Genomic DNA, 19867 nt, shown 5'->3' on the forward strand with positions numbered 1-19867 from the left:
GCTGCCGTTTTACGGGCTCCTAACCAATTGTTCTATTCTGTTTGTTTTTTCAAGTTATTTGTAGCTTATTTTGTACATAAGGTTTCTGCCACTGTCTCTTATGACTGAAAATAGCTTCTGGATATCAGGTCAGCCATTAAGATTATTTTAAAGATATTTTCTTTCATGATTCGGACACAAAGGATGTACTTCAGACACTCGACAAGGCCCAAATCCCTGTCATTCGCATGAAGAAGAGACGGAGATATCGGGGACATACGTCGGGGTGCAATGTAAGGATCTGACGGTGAGTGAGTAATCCCCCTCTACCATCAGTCCTATTAGCCAACATGCAATTAAAGGATGAGCTCTAATCAAGACTATCCTACCAACGGACATTAAAAACTGTAATATCTTATGTTTCACTGAGTCGTGGCTGAAAGACGACATGGATAACATACAGCTGGCTGGGTTTTCGGTCCATCGGCAAGATAGAACAGATGCCTTTGGTAAGACAAGGGGTGGCGGTCTGTGTCTATTTGTAAATAACAGCTGGTGCATGACATCTAATATTAAGGAAGTCTCAAGGTTTTGCTCGCCTGAGGTAGAGTATCTCATGATAAGGTGTAGACCACACTGTTTACAATAGAGTTTTTACCAAGAGAGTTTTAAAACACATTATAAACACTGAAACAAACACAAAACATACAGTGAATAAATAAAAAATAAATACAAATAAATACCATAAAAGGCTGGTCTTTAGAAACAGCATCTAAATGCATCACGAATGGGCCAATTTTTTTATGAAACTCACTTTATAATACAAGCACGTGATAATTCAAGGGAACAATAATTATAAAAACACTTGAATGATGCTTTGCAGGATCTACTTATTTGGCACGTTCAGCCTCTATCAAGCTCTATCTGTCACACCCTGATCTGTTTCACCTGTCCTTGTGCTTGTCTCTACCATCTCCAAGTGTCACCCATCTTCCCCATTATACCCTGTGTATATATACCTGTGTTTTCTGTATGTCTGTGCTAGTTTCACTTGTATGGACAAGTCAACCAGCGTGTTACGCCGTGCTCTTGCTTTTTATACAGTTTTTTGCTAGTCCTCCGGGTTTTGACCCTTGCCTGCCTTGACTCTGAACCCGCCTGCCTGACCATACTGCCTGCCCTGAACTTGAGGCTGGCTGCCACTCTGTACCTCCTGGACTCTGACCTTGTTATGATATTTTGCCTGTCCACGACCATTCTCTTGCCTGCCCCTTGAATTATAATAAATAACGGAGAGTCGAACAATCTGCCTCCCGTGTCTGCATCTGGGTCTTGCTTGAGCCCTTATATTATCAAATTACATAGTAACCACAGATTTGAAAACATTCTTACCTTTCTTTGTATGGGCTGATGTCACCTTTTCTTTAATAACTGCGACATCTGAATCAAATACAACATAAAGGTGTTTCTCTATGAATATAGCAAGACCAACATTTGTCTCTATGATTATGTACTCTCTGTAATTTTTGTGAAAAAAGTCTAAATACATTGTTTCCTTTATTAGTATTTTAATATGTGCATATACAGTGCCTTCAGAAGGTATTCAGACCATTTGACTTTTTCCACGTTTTGTTACGTTAAAGCCTTATTCTAAAATGGATTACATTTGTAAAAATCCTCTGCAATCTACACATAATACCCCATAATGACAAAGTGAAAATAGGTTTTTTATTTTAAATAAAAAATAGAAATACGTTATTTACAGCATGCAGACCCTTTCGAAATTGAGCTGAGCTGCATCCATTGATAATCCTTGAGCTGTTTCTACTGTACACCTTGATTGGAGTCCACCTGTGGTAAATTCAGTTGATTGGACATGATTTGGAAAGGTACACCCCTGTCTATATAAGGTCCCACAGTTGACAGTGCATGTCAGAGCAAAAACCAAAACATGAGGTTGAAGGAATTGTCTGTAGAGGTTCGAGAGAGGATTGTGTCGAGGCACAAATCTGGGGAAGGGTACCAAGACAGTTCTGCAGCATTGAAGGTCCCCAAGAACACAGAGGCGTCCATTATTCTTAAATGGAAGAAGTTTGTAACCACCAAGACTCTTCCTGGAGCTGGCCACCCAGCCAAACTGAGCAATCGGGGGAGAAGGGCCTTGGTCAGGGAGGTGACCAATAACCTGATGATCACTCTGACAGAGCTCTGGAGTTCCTCTGTGGAGATGGGAGAACCTCTGCAGCACTCCACCTAGCAGGCATTTATGGTATAGGGGCCAGACGTAAGCCACTCCTCAGTAAAAGGAACATGACAGCCTGCTTGGAGTTTGCCAAAAGGCAGCTAAATTGAACTCTTTGGCCTGAATGCCAAGTGTCACATCTGGAGGAATCATGTCGCTATCCCTAAGGTGAAGCATGGTGGTGGCAGCATCATGCTGTAGGGATGTTTTCAGCGTCAGGGACTGGGAGACTAGTCTGGATTGAGGCAAAGATGAACGGAGCAATGTACAGAGAGATCCTTGATGAAATCTTCCTCCAGAGCACTTAGAAGCTCAGACTGGGGTGAAGGTTCAACTTCCAACAGGACAATGGCCCTGAGCACACAGCCAAGACAAAGGCAGGAGTGGCTTTGGGACAAGTCTCTGAATGTCCTTGAGTGGCCCAGCCAGAGCCCAGAATTGTACCCGATTGAACATCTCTGGAGAGACGTGAAAATAGCTGTGCGCAATGCTCCGCATCCAACCTGACAGAGCTTGAGAGGATCTGCAGAGAAGAATGGGAGAAACTCCCCAAATACAGGTGTGCCAAGCTTGTAGCGTCATGCCCAAGAAGACTCGAGGCTGTAATCACTGCCAAAGGCGCTTTAACAAAGTACTAAGTAAAGGGTCTGAATACTTACATAAATGTGATATTTCTATAAAAATATATACACTGCTCAAAAAAAGGGAACACTTAAACAACACAATGTAACTCCAAGTCAATCACACTTCTGTGAAATCAAACTGTCCACCTAAGCAACACTGATTGACAATACATTTCACATGCTGTTGTGCAAATGGAATAGACAACAGGTGGAAATTATAGACAATTAGCAAGACACCCCCAATAAAGGAGTGGTTCTGCAGGTGGTGACCACAGACCACTTCTCAGTTCCTATGCTTCCTGGCTGATGTTTTGGTCACTTTTGAATGCTGGCGGTGCTTTCACTCTAGTGGTAGCATGAGACAGAGTCTACAACCCACACAAGTGGCTCAGGTAGTGCAGCTCATCCAGGATGGCACATCAATGCGAGCTGTGGCAAGAAGGTTTGCTGTGTCTGTCAGCGTAGTGTCCAGAGCATGGAGGCGCTACCAGGAGACAGGCCAGTACATCAGGAGACGTGGAGGAGGCCGTAGGAGGGCAACAACCCAGCAGCAGGACCGCTACCTCCGCCTTTGTGCAAGAAGGAGCAGGAGGAGCACTGCCAGAGCCCTGCAAAATGACCTCCAGCAGGCCACAAATGTGCATGTGTCTGCTCAAACGGTCAGAAACAGACTCCATGAGGGTGGTATGAGGGCCCAACGTCCACAGGTGGGGGTTGTGCTTACAGCCCAACACCGTGCAGGACGTTTGGCATTTGCCAGAGAACACCAAGATTGGCAAATTCGCCACTAGCGCCCTGTGCTCTTCACAGATGAAAGCAGGTTCACACTGAGCACATGTGACAGACGTGACAGTCTGGAGGCGCCGTGGAGAACGTTCTGCTGCCTGCAACATCCTCCAGCATGACCGGTTTGGCGGTGGGTCAGTCATGGTGTGGGGTGGCATTTCTTTGGGGGGCCGCACAGCCCTCCATGGGCTCGCCAGAGGTAGCCTGACTGCCATTAGGTACCGAGATGAGATCCTCAGACCCCTTGTGAGACCATATGCTGGTGCGGTTGGCCCTGGGTTCCTCCTAATGCAAGACAATGCTAGACCTCATGTGGCTGGAGTGTGTCAGCAGTTCCTGCAAGAGGAAGGCATTGATGCTATGGACTGGCCCGCCCGTTCCCCAGACCTGAATCCAATTGAGCACATCTGGGACATCATGTCTCGCTCCATCCACCAACGTCACGTTGCACCACAGACTGTCCAGGATTTGGCGGATGCTTTAGTTCAGGTCTGGGAGGAGATCCCTCAGGAGTCCATCCGCCACCTCATCAGGAGCATGCCCAGGCGTTGTAGGGAGGTCATACAGGCACGTGGAGGCCACACACACTACTGAGCCTCATTTTGACTTGTTTTAAGGACATTACATCAAAGTTGGATCAGCCTGTAGTGTGGTTTTCCACTTTAATTTTGAGTGTGACTCCAAATCCAGACCTCCATGGGTTGATAAATTTGATTTCCATTGATAATTTGTGTGTGATTTTGTCGTCAGCACATTCAACTATGTAAAGAAAAAAGTATTTAACAAGAATAGTTCATTCATTCAGATCTAGGATGTGTTATTTTAGTGTTCCCTTTATTTTTTTGAGCAGTGTATATAAATGAGAAAATTTTTATAAAAACCTGGTTTTGCTTTTCTATTATGGGGTATTGTGTGTAGATTGATGAATAAGGCTGTAATGTAACAAAATGTGGAAAAAGTTAAGGGGCCCAAATACTTTCCGAATACGCTGTGTATGTGTATAATATATATATATATATATATATATGTGTGTATTCATATTGTATTATACAGGGAATATTTGAAAAAGAGACCTATGTCTCTGTCTCCTCTGTTAAAGTAAAGGTCACTTTTTTTTTCAAGAGTTGGTTTGGCCTTTTCCTTAGAAAATGCAGCTTCTAAGTTCAAATACAAGTCTTTACAATAAGATATTGATTTAACTTTTAATAAATAGCATAAACAGAGACATAGGCCTACTTATTATTGGAATAAAAGGAAAAATAACAATTCTAAATTAATTTGACACCTTTCTTTGCTGGAGGTAGTTTGGCCTGTTCTTTTGCTCCAGTATCTAAATCAGAATAAAAAAATAAAAAAATTATACATTTTTGTCATTTAGCACACCCTCTTATCCAGAGCAACTTACAGGAGCGATTAGGGTTAAGTGCATTGCACAGATTTTTCACCTCTTCAGCTCGATGTCTCGAACCAGCAACCTTTTGGTTACTGGCCCAACGCTCTGCTAGCTATTGTACCAACGCTCTGCCGCTATTGTATCATACATTACAGTCTTACCTGATTCAGACTATAGGGCCAAGCCAAAACATACTGTATTCGTTCAGATATTTTCTTTTCACATTGTCCTTTCCAGCACAGTTCCAGCAACTATGGTTGATGTGTATCTTGGCCAGCCCAGTATACTGTAGGTTGGCTTAGCTCAGTGTGAAAAAGGGTTCTGTGGTAAACAAAGAATACTTTGCACCTTTCTTTGATGTAGCTGCTTTGGTCTGTTCTTTAGGAACTTCAGCTTCTAAAACAATCATTGGATGAGACACAACATTAATCTCAGGGACTGCGCTATTATACATTTGATGCAACAAAAACAATCATATCTGTACCTTTTTTGGTAGCTTCTGGTTTGGCTTGCTCCTTAGCTTCCTTTGGCTCTAAATCAAATAAGAACAAGACAATTTACTGCAAAAGTTCAGACTGCAATTCAATCTGAGTAAAATAAAACATTGTTTGAGAAATAAATACAGTACACTCTGTGGTACAAAAATAGGCCTACTTACTGTAGACAAAAGTGTTAAAGTGTAGTTAATAAACCTAAACCTCGCCCTAACCTTAACCCCTGTCGCCATAATCCCTAACCTGACTCTATCAGGCTGTTCCATCAACAGAGATGCAGTTTATAGTTTGTTGACAGTTTGACCCTCTGTAAGGGGAGTCACCTTTCTCTCCACTCTTGTGCAATGTGATTGCTGTGTGACAAACAAATAGTTATGAGACTGACATCTTGCTTTGTGGTAGCGTTTAAGAGCATAGGGCCAACTAGGTGCAAAATCTGATGATGTGCCCTTAAGCAAGGCACTTAACCCTAATTGCTCCTGAATGCTGTCTGCTAAAATGTAAATACTCGTCTTGTGTCAGAAGTCTCCCTGCTACTTATTGTAACACATTGCTGGATATATCTTTAACCTTTAATGCAACTAGACCATATGTGATAATATCATAATTGTTTTGATTGCAGACGTCAAAGAACTAATAATTGACCTTGCTTTACAGGAGCTGGTTTGACCTTCTCTGTAGCAACCTGGATGCCAGGCTTCCCTAAAAAATGTATCAATAATTTTTGTTTTGATTTAGTCTCTCTGTGTTTCTTAAATGTCCTTCAATTCGCAAGAGGCTGAATGTACCTCACTGGAGAAAGTATCAGAGCGAACGAAACAGCGCCCACTCTGTCTCAGTATGTGTAGCCCATCTATCTGATGCGGTCTGGTCAAAAAGATTATGACACTATTGTTGCCCGTAGCATTGAATGCACAGGAAGCCAACGAGCATTTGGCCTCCCTTGATAAAAAAAAGTGTAAAATAATAGCCAATCAGCATTGAGCTAAACTGAGTGAGCTCAGCTGTGAATGGTCCTGGCACACAAAAAAAAGTGTCAAGGGAAGCCAGTTTGGATTTGGCTTCACACCAATCACATCACATTGTTATGTTTTACTCCTGTGGGTAGCTAGCTAGCTAAAATCATCCCTTTCCTATATTAGCCATAGATGGAGATAGGGATTTGGACTTGTTGTTTTACATTAACTTGACCATGCTGTAGGTCATGTAACTGTTTGTTACATACAACATGTTTTGTGGACTTCACTGGACAGATGTTGCCGTCTGGTTTTGTGATGAAACAAAGGTGTGGTTGAATTTATTCAGCCTTAGGCCTATATATCCCGTTGTTTAATTTTTATAAATGTTTATGTATCACGTTGTCAAGGCATATGAACTAACAGGTTACAGTGCAAACAATGCAATTTGATAGGATAGTAGGATGTGAGATGGGAATAGACAATGGAGGAGGAGGAGGAATAGGTAAGAAGGGCACAGACAGTTGGCCAAGCAGAGGCATTTTCATCGGGGAATGTGTGGTCCAGAGTTGTGAGCGTTACTGCTGCGCCAGACTCCGGCACACCAAATATTGTTTAGCGACATAAAACATGTACCTGTGGAAAATACCATCTTTTGTGTTCCTGACTTTTTAAAACTTCGGTCAAGAATACAGTAGCATACATATGCAGAACATATACACTGAGTATGCCAAAGGCACTTTTGTCTTGGCCATTTACACTCTGTATCACACCCTGATCTGTTTCACCTGTCTTTGTGATTGTCTCCACCCCCCTCCAGGTGTCGCACAGCTTCCCCATTATCCCCTGTGTATATATACCTGTGTTCTCTGTTTGTCTGGTGCCAGTTCATTTTGATCATCAAACCTACCAATGGTTTCCCTCTTGCTCCTGTCTTGTCTATAGTGACTGTTTTCTAGTTTTCCCGGTTTTGACCTTTCTGCCTGCTGTGACCATAAGCCTGTCTGCCGTCCTGTAACTTTGCCCACTACTCTGGATTACCGACCTCTGCCTGACCTAACCCTGAGCCTGTCTGCCACCTTGTACCTTTGCCTGCCCGTGTTCGATTTCATAAACATTTGTTACTCCGACACTGTCTGCACCTGGGTCTTACCTTCAAACGTGATACTCTGAATTGCACACATACACAATCCACGTCTTAATTATCTCAAGGTTTAAAGATCCTTATTTAAACTGACTCCTCCCCTTCATCTACACTGATTGAAGTGGGCTTAACAAGTGACATCAATAAGGGATCATAGAATTGACCTGTTTAGTCTATGTCATGGAAAAGAGCAATGTATATGGAGCAGTGAATATAAGTTAAAGATGAACAAATTGGTTACCTTTCTTAACAGTCACCAGCTTAGCCTCCTCCTTTAGAACCTCAAGTTCTATTAGAAATACACAAGAACAGTAGAGTAGTGTTACACAATATTCATGTATCAGACTTCATCCAATGCAGATTTCTATGTTGAAAATTTCCAAGTCAAGAATGAGTCAGAATAATATTTTACCTGTTTTTTTTACCTTTACTTTTTTGTCTGGTAGTTTAGCTGTCTTTTCTTCCTTCCCCTCTTTGACAGGTTTCTTTTTGCCTGCAAAATGTGACAAAAACGACATAACAGTAACATTCATTTAAAGGCTATTTAACATATTTATAACTGTCAAAATGCGATATACCATGTGTTGGTGTTACAGGGCAAGTATATTCCACCTAGTATCAGTCCTAAAGAATAACACATGAATACAGCAAGATGCCCAATTCATTAGTAGTAATTTCTATGCTCTATGCTTGCTCTAACCAGCTGCTTACGGTGTCACATAAGCTTTGAACGTTTGAGCAATCTACAATCTACAATATTCATTTATGTTCAATGGTAATTTCAGTTCATTATACCTACCAATTAATTCATGCAGAAAATGTTTAACTCAATTGGCTGTAAACAATATTTTTTTAAACTATCAATATATGGCTTCAAAATATTTGAATACATTTCTCCAGCCAAATTCCTCAACTTTTTAGCAAGTGACAGGGCTGTCGTTTGACTGAAAACTGAATTAAAGATTGTGGCTTAACGCTAATAAATCTAAATAAAATGTATACATTTAAATTTTTGTCATTTAGCAGACACCCTCATCTAGAAAGACATACAGTTAAAGGTGCAATGATGAATGATATAATTTTTAAAGAAAATAATCTGTTAAATTTTGAGCTGATTTTTTGGGCCCTGTGCTTTGTATTTGTATTTGTACTTACTCAGCAAAAAAAGAAACATCCTCTCACTGTCAACTGCATTTATTTTCAGCAAACTTAACATCTGTAAATATTTGTATGTGTCACACCCTGGCCTTTGTTAGATATATTTTCTTGATTAGTTTAGTTAGGTCAGGGTGTGACATGGGGAATGTTTGTGTTTTGTCTAGTTTGGGTGGTTATATGGTAAAGGGGGTGTTGGGTGTAGTGTATGGGTTTGTGTTGAGTGAATGTGTCTAGGTATGTCTATGGTTGAGTGAATGTGTCTAGGTATTTCGTTTTCGTGTTTTTCCTATCTTCTAATAAAAGAAGATGTATTTTGCACACGCTGCGCCTTGGTCATCTCTCTCTCCTATAGACGATCGTGACAGTATGAACATAACAAGATTCAACAACTGAGACATCAACTGAACAAGTTCCACAGACATGTGACTAGCAGTAATTGAATAATGTGTCCCTGAACAAAGGGGGGGGGGTCAAAATCAAAAGTAACAGTCAGTATCTGGTGTGCCCACCAGCTGCATTAAGTACTGCAGTGCTTCTCCTCCTTGTGGATTGCACCAGATTTGCCAGTTCTTACTGTGAGATGTTAGGGCTAACTTATTCCTTGCCACCCACTCTGAAAATAACTGCAGCTCTTTCTTGAGTGTTGCAGTCATTTCAGTCACTGTAGTAGCTGACATGTATAGCATTGAGTTCTCCGCATACATAGAAACTCTGGCTTTACTCGAAGTCAGTGATATGTCTTTAGTAAAGAAATGTAAAAGCAAGGGGCCTAAACAGATACCCTGGGGAATTGCTGATTCTAACTGGATTATATTTGATAGGCTTTTGTTAGGACAAACAGATGTATTTGTTGCAATTTAGGGAACATAATTTAAATTACTTACATTGTGTTTGCCAATGCCCCTAAGATCATGTACATTTGATGCAGCATTATGACGGCTCATTGTCACAATGGTAGGGATTAACTGGGCTGGTCTTGGATCATTTACCAGTCATTGTTTCAACGCAGCCTTGAGCCTTGAGTGGACAGAGTACAGGAGCCAAGATGATTTGGATGGACTCCGTCATTCCTGTAGAGTATCTTCTGTTTCCAGAAGGTGTCAAAGTTATCAATAAAAGTGACTCCAGCAGAGCTGCAGTAGTCTTTTAGCCAGATGTGTAATGCCAGCAGTCTGCTGAATCTTTCACACCTGCGGCCCAACGATGGTACTGGACCTGAAATTATTGGCCGTTTTTTGGAGTCTTTTAATGCTAAAATCAGTTCTTCCATTTTCATATATTCCCGAACTAGCCCTCCTGATATCGTTTGACCCAACATGGACTACGACAGCGTCGGCTCCCGGCATCGGTGGTAGAACAGACAGAAGCAGCCTTGTTATGTCCTGTACTCGTGCTCCTGTGTAGCACAGGGTTTTTGCCTTGGGGACCGAGATGTTTCTCACCATAGAACTGCCTATGATGACAGCTGGTGATGTTGAATGGACCGGTCTCTCAGGCAGCCTCACGGTCAGGAACCCGAGGTAGAAGCCACCAGAGAGGGAGACAGAGCCGAGGACGAAGAAGCACATACCTCCGGATCCGATCTTGATTGGGAAGCCACCACGGATGAAGGCGCCGGAACCTCTGGATCCAGGGCGGCAAAGCTGTTTCTGGTCTGTGTCAGTTCCGGGCTCAACATCTCCATGAAGACCCCCGTTGCCAGAGGACACCTTCTTCAACTTCCTCGGCGAGTGACGTACCTCCATGGCTGGTTGGTTGGGCCGAGAACAGCTCCGTTCTCCAGGGAAGGAGGAGATCCCTTCGGGGATGGAACCCTGCCTAGCACCGGCCAGTCGGCTGTGGAGAGCCGACATGGCAATGAAACTTCCACCAGACCAGAGCGGCATCCAGCTACTGGGGTGGAAGAAAAAGAAAAAGTAGGTGGGCGTGGGTTCCCCATTAGCTTATGTAGGTGTGCTACTTGCTTGCTAAGAGTAGCTACTTTGCTCCTGTAGTCCTCCGCAAGCAAGCAGTTGCTACATTGAAAGTCAACGTGTTTCACATTTTCCTGGAACAAACGTTGGAAACGTTCAATAGCGGCCTCCATTTGAGCCCTCAGAGCCAGCTAGGCTAGCTGGTCTTTCGCGTCTCTTCCCCTATACGGAATCTGGCAGGATCCCTGGACAGATAGCAGCACTCACAGCAATTTAGCCCAACAGAGCCGCAGGATTCAAAATAAAATAAAAGTATATAAAAACATTGTCAGCTTTTAAACCGAGGTCTTTAGTTCAGGTTTCAGTTTCGACGTTCGACAACATCCACATGCGCCGTCATTCACTTACAATAGGAAAAGTGAATGGGAAAATTAGTTTGAAGTTTCCTCACCTGTCTGTGTCTTATTTACCAAGAAATGTACTTTTAGGCGAAAATTGTCAAAAGTCACACTGAAGTCTAACAAAAAAGCCCCCACAACCTTTTTATCATCAATTTCTCTTAGCCAATCATCAGTCATTTGTGTAAGTGCTGTGCTTGTTGAATGTCCTTCCCCATAAGCGAGTCTGTTGTCAATTTGTTCACTGTGAAATAGCAGTGCATGTCAGCAGTGTATGTCAGAGCAAAAAAAAGGCAATATGTCGAAGGAATTGTTCGTAGAGCTCTGAGACAGGATTGTGTCAAGGCACAGATCATGGGAAGGGTACCAAAATATTTCTGCAGCATTGAAGGTCCACAAGAACACTATGGCCTCCATCATTCTTAAATTGAAGAAGTTTGGATCCCTCAAGACTCTTCCAAGAGCTGGCCACACGGCCAAACTGAGCAATCGAGGGAGAAGGGCCTTGGTCAGGGAGGTGACCAAGAACCCGATGGTCACTCTGACAGAGCTCTAGAGCTCCTCTGTAGAGATGGGAGAACCTTCCATAAGGACAGATATCTCTGTAGCACTCCACCAAACAGGCCTTTATGGTAGAGTGGCCAGATGGAAGCCACTCCTCAGATAAAGGCACATGACAGCCCGCTTGGAGTTTTCCAAAAGGCACATAAAGCACTCTGAGACCATGATAAACAAGATTCTCTGTTCTGATGAAACCAAGATTGGACTCTTTGGACTGAATGCCAAGCGTCACGTCTGGAGGAAACCTGCACCATCCCTATGGTGAAGCATGGTGGTGGCAGCATCATGCTGTGGGGATGTTTTTCAGCGGAAATCAACTGGGAGACTAGTCAGGATCGAGGCAAAGATGAACATAGCAAAGTACAGAGATCCATGACCTCAGACTGGGGCGAAGGTTCACCTTCGGGACAAGTCTCTGAATGTCCTTGATTGGCCCAACCAGATCCAGGACTTGAACCTGATCGAACATCTCTGGAGAGACCTGAAAAAAGCTCTGCAGCGACACTCCCCATCCAACCTGACAGGGCTTGAGAGATTCTGCAGAGAAGAATTGGAGAAACAGATGTGCCAAACTTGTAGCGTCATATCCAAGAAGTCTTATGTAAATGTGATATTTCAGGTTGTTTTATAAATGAAGTTTTAATAAATTAGCAAGCATTTCTAGAAACCTGTTTTTCCTTTGTCATTATGGGGTATTCTGTGTAGATTGATTAGGGGAAAAAACGATTTAATCCATTTTAGAACAAGACTGTAGCGTAACAAAATGTGAAAAAGTCAAGGGGTCTGAATACTGTATATCAGTATTCAGGCACTGTATATCCTTCCTGTAAGACAAAAAAATGAAGGCATGGGACGTTGCACAAGCCCTGCGCTTTTAATATGGCTGTGTTCCTATGGGATTTTGTGTATGTTTAGAGCGCCACCATTGGAACGGTATTTGGCTACATTTTATTTCAAACCTACACTTTCAAATCTCTTATTCCCCAACATGGAGAAAATTGGGGGGACCACTCCCAAAATGTAAAAAAACGGAATATTGTGTTTGTAGGAGGGTAGTTTACAATATTATATCAAATGCTACCAAAGGGTGTCAGAGTTTAAGAGGATAACTCGTAAATTCCTTATGAGCTTAGTTCAACTGTTGTACCCCATCAGACCCCAAATATAAGCTTGTTTTACTCCAACGTTTGTAAACAAAGTAAATGTAAACAAACACTATATAGCCTCAAAACATGGTTAAAACGATCATTTTGATATCATGGATGGTCAGTCTTTGCATCCTTTGCTCTGTCTATGAATTTGAGAATGGTTACATTGTTTTGTCCTGCTCCCATCAGACGTTTCGGCTCACACAAGCCTTGGCTTGTACAAGGCTACTTGTGTTATCTCTTATAGATCAAATTAAGTTTTACCGGTATAAATAATACTTTTCATTTGCTGAACCACTAGCATCTTAAAACTACAGTCCTTTCAATTTCTGATATTTACCCACATCACATCAAATCAAATCAAATTGTATTGGTCACATACACATGGTTAGGAGATGTTATTGCGAATGCAGCAAAATGCTTGTGCTTCTAGTTCTGACAGTACAGCAATATCAACAAGAAATCTAACAATTCCACAACAACTACCTAATGTACACAAATCTAAGTAAATGGATGGAATAAGAATATGTGGATACTGTATTTATTGTTTACCACCAACACGAATTTAAACAATCTACATCTTCAAAAAGGTTAAAACGGTGTATAACATGGACTGTCAGTCCTATGAATATGAATGTCTATGAATTTGAGGGGTAACATCTCCTAATGTTAGGGACCTTATTTTTTGGTTTTTCGAATAACAGACTAGTTTTACCTGTCCCGTAATAGCCCTTACCTTCTTTATTAACATCAATATGTTCTTTTTTCATGGTGGACTCTTTTGTCTTCACCACCTTGACAGGGTTCTTGGATTCATCGTCTGAAAATAAAAGCAATGCAATATTAGATAATGGATTAATTCAGTTTCACATGTCAGTAATTACTTGCTTCTATGCTAAGCCATTGCATGGGTTGTTAGAATACATCCAGCTTGGTGCAACATCATACTGTACTCCACAGCAAAGCACTCAGGAAATTTAAGAACTGGAACTTACATTTTGTGTTTAATGTTCTTAAAGGCCATTTCATTCAAAAAACATTTTACATTTCTTGGCAGTCCACCGTTACGTTGTGTATTATTCTGTATCAGATAATGGGTTCAGTTTATCATGTCAATTACGACTAACATTCATGCAAAGCCATGAAGGGTTCCTGAAGACAAAACATTTAACTGCCACTGAACTTTGTGTTAGGTGTAACATGGTACCACAGAGAAGCATTCAGGAAATGTCACTTTTTAAAGTACTGTAATTTAAAGCAAGAATCCATAGGTCATGGGCTACCCTATGTCGCCCCACTTCTTGTGTAGTGTTTTCACTTTGAACGAAAGAAAGAGGGTTTGAGCCATGAGCCACCTTGGGCTGGCCTTCTGGGCAAGGTGTGTCTTTGCGTTAAATCCAGCATACTCAAATGTCCCTGCTGCCATGGTCCCGGAGCGGAATTGAAAGTCACTTGCAAGCTAGTTAGCTGCCAGAAACAAACATAGAGCAGAGAAAGCAGACAAACTAGTTAACTTGTTTACAAATAAACTGGACAAAAATAAACAAGCATCATTCTCGGTTCTCTACCCCAAAAGAGAAAAATAAGCCGGAAAAGACTGCAAATGTTTACGTTGAAATACATTTTGAAAGGTGGAAGAGTGTGTCACGCCCTGACCTTAGAGATCCTTTTTATGTTTCTTTTAGGTTTGGTCAGGTTGTGATTTGGGGTGGGCATTCTATGTTTTGTTTTTATATGTTTTGGCCGGGTATGGTTCTCAATCAGGTCTATCGTTGTCTCTGATTGGGAACCATACTTAGGTATCCTTTTTTCCCACCTGTCTTTGTGGGAAGTTGACTTTGTTTAGGGCACTTTGCCTTTGAACTTCACTTTTTTTTTTTGTAGTGTTTATTGTTTTGTTTGGTGTCATTTTTATTCAATAAAAGAAAATGTACGCTCACCACGCTACACCTTGCTCCTCTCCTTTTAACGACCGTGACAGAGTGACGCCGAAATGGCTACCGTTCTAATAGACTGGTAGGTAAGTGTTTGGTTGTGTTTTTAGCCTGACAGCCTTAGTGTGTTCAAAGTTCAAGCCAGCTAATACAGCTACATCTTCTGTATTCTGAATGTTTTGTACTCAAAGGAATGTAACAATAGCATCATGTAACTATACTACAGAATTTCCAAAGATGCCCAATGCCTTTATTTCAACTACACTGACCAAAAATATAAATGCAACATGCAACAATTTCAAAGATTTTACCGAGTTAGAGTTCATATAAGGAAATCAGATGCACTATTTTTGGGGATCTAGTTGATTCAGAACTGTGAATGATGCTTGTTTCTTTTGTCCCTGCTACAAGGGCAGTTTATCTGCAACCACGTTAGCTAACTTGTTGGCTTTGTCTGCTCTGCGTTTGTTTCTGGTGGCTGTAAAGTTAGCTAGCTTGCAAGTTTGGGGCCATGGCAGCAGGGTCATTCGAGTAGGCAGGATTTAACGCAAATGTTTTTTTTTGCTCCCGAGTGGCGCAGCGGTCTAAGGCACTGCATCTCAGTGCAAGAGGTGACACTACAGTCCCTGGTTTGGCTGTATCACATCCGACCATGATTGGGAGTTCAATAGGGCAGTGCACAATTGGCCCAGAGTCGTCCGGGTTTGGCCGTCATTGTAAATAAGAATTTGTTCCTAACTGACTTGCCTAGTTAAATAAAGGTTAAATTAAATGTAAAAAATAAAAAACCTTGCACAGAAGGCCAGTCGAAGGCAGCTCAGGGCTCAATGCCCTTGTTTCCGTTTGATGTAAAAACACGACACAAGAAGTCGAGGCAGCACAGCGTCGCTCACGCCCTGCGCATTCCTGCTTTAAATGACATGCTCAATGGGGTTACAAAGATATGTAACAAAAAATAACAGTGGCATACCAGATTTCCAAAGAGTTGACTCAACATCCTTCTTTGTCTCCTTCACCTTTTTGTCCAGCTTCTTTTTGGGTTCCACCACAACTTTAATTAAAGCGTGATTGAGTCATGTTAATAAACTTTCCAGTTTCTATCTAGAAATGACAATATTTGTGTCATGTATTGTAGACTAACATAAAATATGTGATATTTTAAATCCAAAGTTACCCAAATATACATAACTCACATGCTTGACATTTTACTTTTGACTGTATAAGTTATCACTTAGCCTACAAACCCCACAGATTTGACATTCCACACAAATAAACAAAGCAGGCTATACCGTTCTTGTTGAAAAAGTCATGGATAACTTTCTTCTTCAAATGTTTAGTCTCCTTTTTCACCTCTTCCTCCTCTCTGGCAGTCTTCTTTTTGGGCTCTTCTTCTAAATGTAGTGATAACATACATTTTTGAGTAACATTGTCATTGGATCCCTGAAACTTCTCAAGTTAACCTTTTGACACTAGATCATACAGATTCTATGTAAATGGCATGGGCTCCTGAGTGGCGCAGCGGTCTAAGGCACTGCATCTCAGTGCTAGAGGTGTCACTACAGACACCCTGGTTTGAACCCAGGCTGTATCACAAACGGCTGTGATTGGGAGTCCCATAGGGTGGTGCACAATTGGCCCAGCGTTGTCTGAATTTGGCTGGTGTAGGCAGTCATTGTAAATACGAATTTGTTGTTAACTGACTTGCCTAGTTAAATAAAGGTTAAATTAAAAAAAGTTATGACATATTGGGGAAAGGGGGGACAATGTTTTTGTATGCTTTTGCATAGTCACTAGAAAGTTCTTCATAATTGCACGACAATGAAATATAAACAGAAAGTTGTAATGATATGCAATTATCTTGCAATTTGTTATTCTACCACTAAGTGTGAGCAGTATAATTGGTATTGAACAACAGCAGTGCTTTACAAAAGTTGAAAGGTCATGTAAACACTAAACTTTAATAAATAAAAAATGAATAGCACAAGCTAGCTGTTCATTAAGAGTATGCTTTCTTATTGAAACCTGATTAGCATTACAGTGCCTTCAGAAAGTATTCACACCCCTCGACTTTTTTCACATTTTGTTGTGTTACAGACATACATTTAAAATTGAGTACATTTAGATTTCTCTTCACTGGCCTACACACAATACCCCATCATTTAAAAGTGGAATTTTTTACAAATTCATAAAAAATGAAAAGCTGAAATATCTGCAGTCACTAACTATTCAACCCCGTTGTTATGGCAAGCCTAAATCAGTTCAGTAGTAAAAATGTACAAGTCACATAATAAGTTGCATGGACTCGCTCTGTGTGCAATAATAGTGTTGAACATTACTTTTTTATCCCACACATACAATTATCTGTAAGGTCCCTCAGGCCAATGATGCCTTTAAAAAAGTTACAGAGTTTAATGGCTGTGATAGGAGAAAACTAAGGATGGATCAACAACATTGTAATTACACCAGAATACTAATTGTGGAGTAATTTACAAAGTGAAAAGAAAATATTCTAAAACATGCATCCTGTTTGCAACCAAGCACTAAAGTAATATTGCAAAAAAAATGTTGTAAAGAAATGAACTTTTTGTCCTGAATACAAAGTGTTATGTTTGGGGTAAACCCAATTCAAAACATTACTGATTACCACTCCATATTTTCAAGCATAGTGGTGGCTGTATCATGTTATGTGTATTCTTGTAATTGTTAAGGACTGGGGAGTTTTATAGGACAAAAATGAAATGGAATGGAGCTAAGCACAGGCAAATTCCTAGAGGAAAACCGGGTTCAGTTTGCTTTCCACCAAACACTAGGTGATTAATTCACCTTTCAGCAAGACAATAACCTAAAACACAAGTTGCTTACCAAGAAGACATTGAATGTTCCTGAGTGACCGAGTTACAGTTTGACATAAATTTGCCTTCTGAAAAGAACAATGGGAAAATGTTGTACAATCCAGGTGTGCTAAACTCTTAGAGAATTGCCCAGAAAAACAGCTGTAATCGCTGCCAACAGACTCAGGGTTGTGAATATTTACAGTATCTTCATGAGATATTTCTGCATTTCATTTTCAATACATTTGTAACATTTTCTGAAAACATGTTTTCACTTTGTCATTATGGTTTATTGTATGTAGATGGGTGACAAAAAAAAACATATATTTCATCCATTTTTTATTCAGGCTGTAACACAAGAAAATGTGGAATAATTCAAGGGGTACCGGTCTCTGTTTAACTTTGTAAAACTCGACATTGATACTACTCATCGATACGACATTGCTACAACTCACGGAAAATGTCGACTGCAATTGGATAACTTTCTAACAGCATTTCCAGCAGTACATGGCAGCCATCAGGACGAGAGAAAAAGAACGGATGCAATGAAAACAGTGTTTCTACTGACAATAGCAGGGCCACAAGTCGTCAAAGTCTTCAACACATTTGCATTTGCTAATGCAGACGACTCAACTGGAGGAGAGTGATGTTTTGTTCACTGTTACAGCAACAATCAAAGACTTTTGATGTCTTTTCACAGATCTGAAGCTGAAAAGCGCAAACCTGATCGTAAATATCCAATGATTTGTGACCAGAGTGTAATTTGGTATTGATGACAATAAAGTCAGCGAAAGGCTACTAAGGTAAACTGAAATTAATTAAGAGGATGCTGTAAAAATATGCCATGCAAGTGATCTAGCTCAGTAGCGCGCAAAGACTTTTGAATGCAGCAGCAGTCAATGAGAAAAGTGGCCGTCAGAGCTGTATCAAAAGGAAAGAAAGAGTGGACAACAATGACGAAACAGCAGGAGGAAGGCACATTTAGCTGCAAACGCTTTGGTCTTTAGAATCAGCCAAGGCAATGCTCGGCCTTTGGTAAACAATGCACAAAATGTTAAGGAAAAAATCACTTTGCCAAGCAATGCTTTGCAAAGGGCAAACAGGAAGGAGATAATGTGACAATGACAGAATGCGCAGCCCTCAGGTAAAGGTCTAATGCAACCGTTTCTATTTCAACAATGAATCATTTCTTGGTAACAATTACTGTGATTGTTTTCAATTAAAATTGCCAAAAATAAAATTACTTCTTAACAAAAAGCAATTTAAGCAAGAATTGTGCTAGGATATGGTCTGAGTAGCGAGGGGAAAACTTATGGCCTATTAACCAATTTACTGCCAAAACAGGCTGACATTTCAGGCAGTCTTTAAAAACAGCTCTTACACTAAAAGGGCATGATCATAATTTTCACAATTTCACAGTATTATTCCAACTTCATAGTGTGGAAATGTATATAAAACACAGGAAAATCACGTTTTTGACTGCACTGTAGCCCTTTACACTCGTACCCGTACATGGGTTGAAAATGTCACATTTGGGCACTGATAAATGGCAAAATCGGAACGCAGTGGCTGTATAGTAACATGCTATACTGTATATGACGTCAGAGCTCTGGCTCTGCATTTCAGAGCGCTGTATGGGTTTTAACTGACAGCTGTTCTAAACTTGAGGATCTCGTGTGATAAGAAGATGCCCCTATCCCTCCCGCTAATTGGACAACTATTTTGTTGTCTGAGTGAGGGAAATGCTGTAAATTAAGAGGACTCTATGTATTTTGAAATATGAGACGTTGAGGATTATAATATATACTGCTTTGATTTCATAAAAGCAAGCCAAACACCAAATGTGCACTTTACATTTCCATATCATAAAACTCACGTCATGTACACTGTCAATGTTTACGATCACTACGTTTTATGTACAGTTACAAGATGACATGGCGTCATACCCTGGGTTGTTCTGAACAGAATGAGTCTATGACAAACATAGACAACTGAATGCAGACGTGACTATGCGCACCAAAATTATAATCCATTTCCCTCAATTGCAATGTGAAAACCTAACACTGTAATATCGTGTTTTGTAACTGTTGGCAATAGAACAAGCTTTCAAATGATGCTACCTGTCCCAGATTGCAATTTACAATGGACCGTTTCTGGATTGCGTAAACAACAACAGTAATTGTGTGACGGTGTGGATTCAGGGTTGTGTTCCAAACAAAACAACTACAAGTGTGCTTGCTCTAGTTCCTCAATGCTAGGAGAGCTAAATAAAAGCACCTTATAGTTGAAGCCTCTTCTTTGAGTCAT

General features: G+C 40.8%; 1 protein-coding gene across 3 annotated transcripts in view; it reads right to left on the reverse strand.

The window, feature by feature from the left end:
* The window catches only part of LOC139562777 (axoneme-associated protein mst101(2)), a 124702-nt gene that overhangs the window by 68418 nt on the left and 36417 nt on the right, over window positions 1-19867 (reverse strand). For all 3 annotated transcript variants that reach the window (XM_071380803.1, XM_071380802.1, XM_071380801.1), the window contains exons 13-20: window positions 16019-16120; window positions 15700-15780; window positions 13532-13615; window positions 8030-8110; window positions 7859-7906; window positions 5508-5555; window positions 5372-5419; window positions 1372-1419 (exon numbers count right to left, since the gene is read on the reverse strand). In XM_071380803.1, coding sequence (XP_071236904.1) covers window positions 1372-1419; window positions 5372-5419; window positions 5508-5555; window positions 7859-7906; window positions 8030-8110; window positions 13532-13615; window positions 15700-15780; window positions 16019-16120 — 540 coding nt within the window. The remainder of the gene's footprint in view (window positions 1-1371; window positions 1420-5371; window positions 5420-5507; window positions 5556-7858; window positions 7907-8029; window positions 8111-13531; window positions 13616-15699; window positions 15781-16018; window positions 16121-19867) is intronic.

Source organism: Salvelinus alpinus, chromosome 33 (genome assembly GCF_045679555.1).
Source record: "Salvelinus alpinus chromosome 33, SLU_Salpinus.1, whole genome shotgun sequence".
Lineage (NCBI taxonomy): Eukaryota > Metazoa > Chordata > Actinopteri > Salmoniformes > Salmonidae > Salvelinus > Salvelinus alpinus.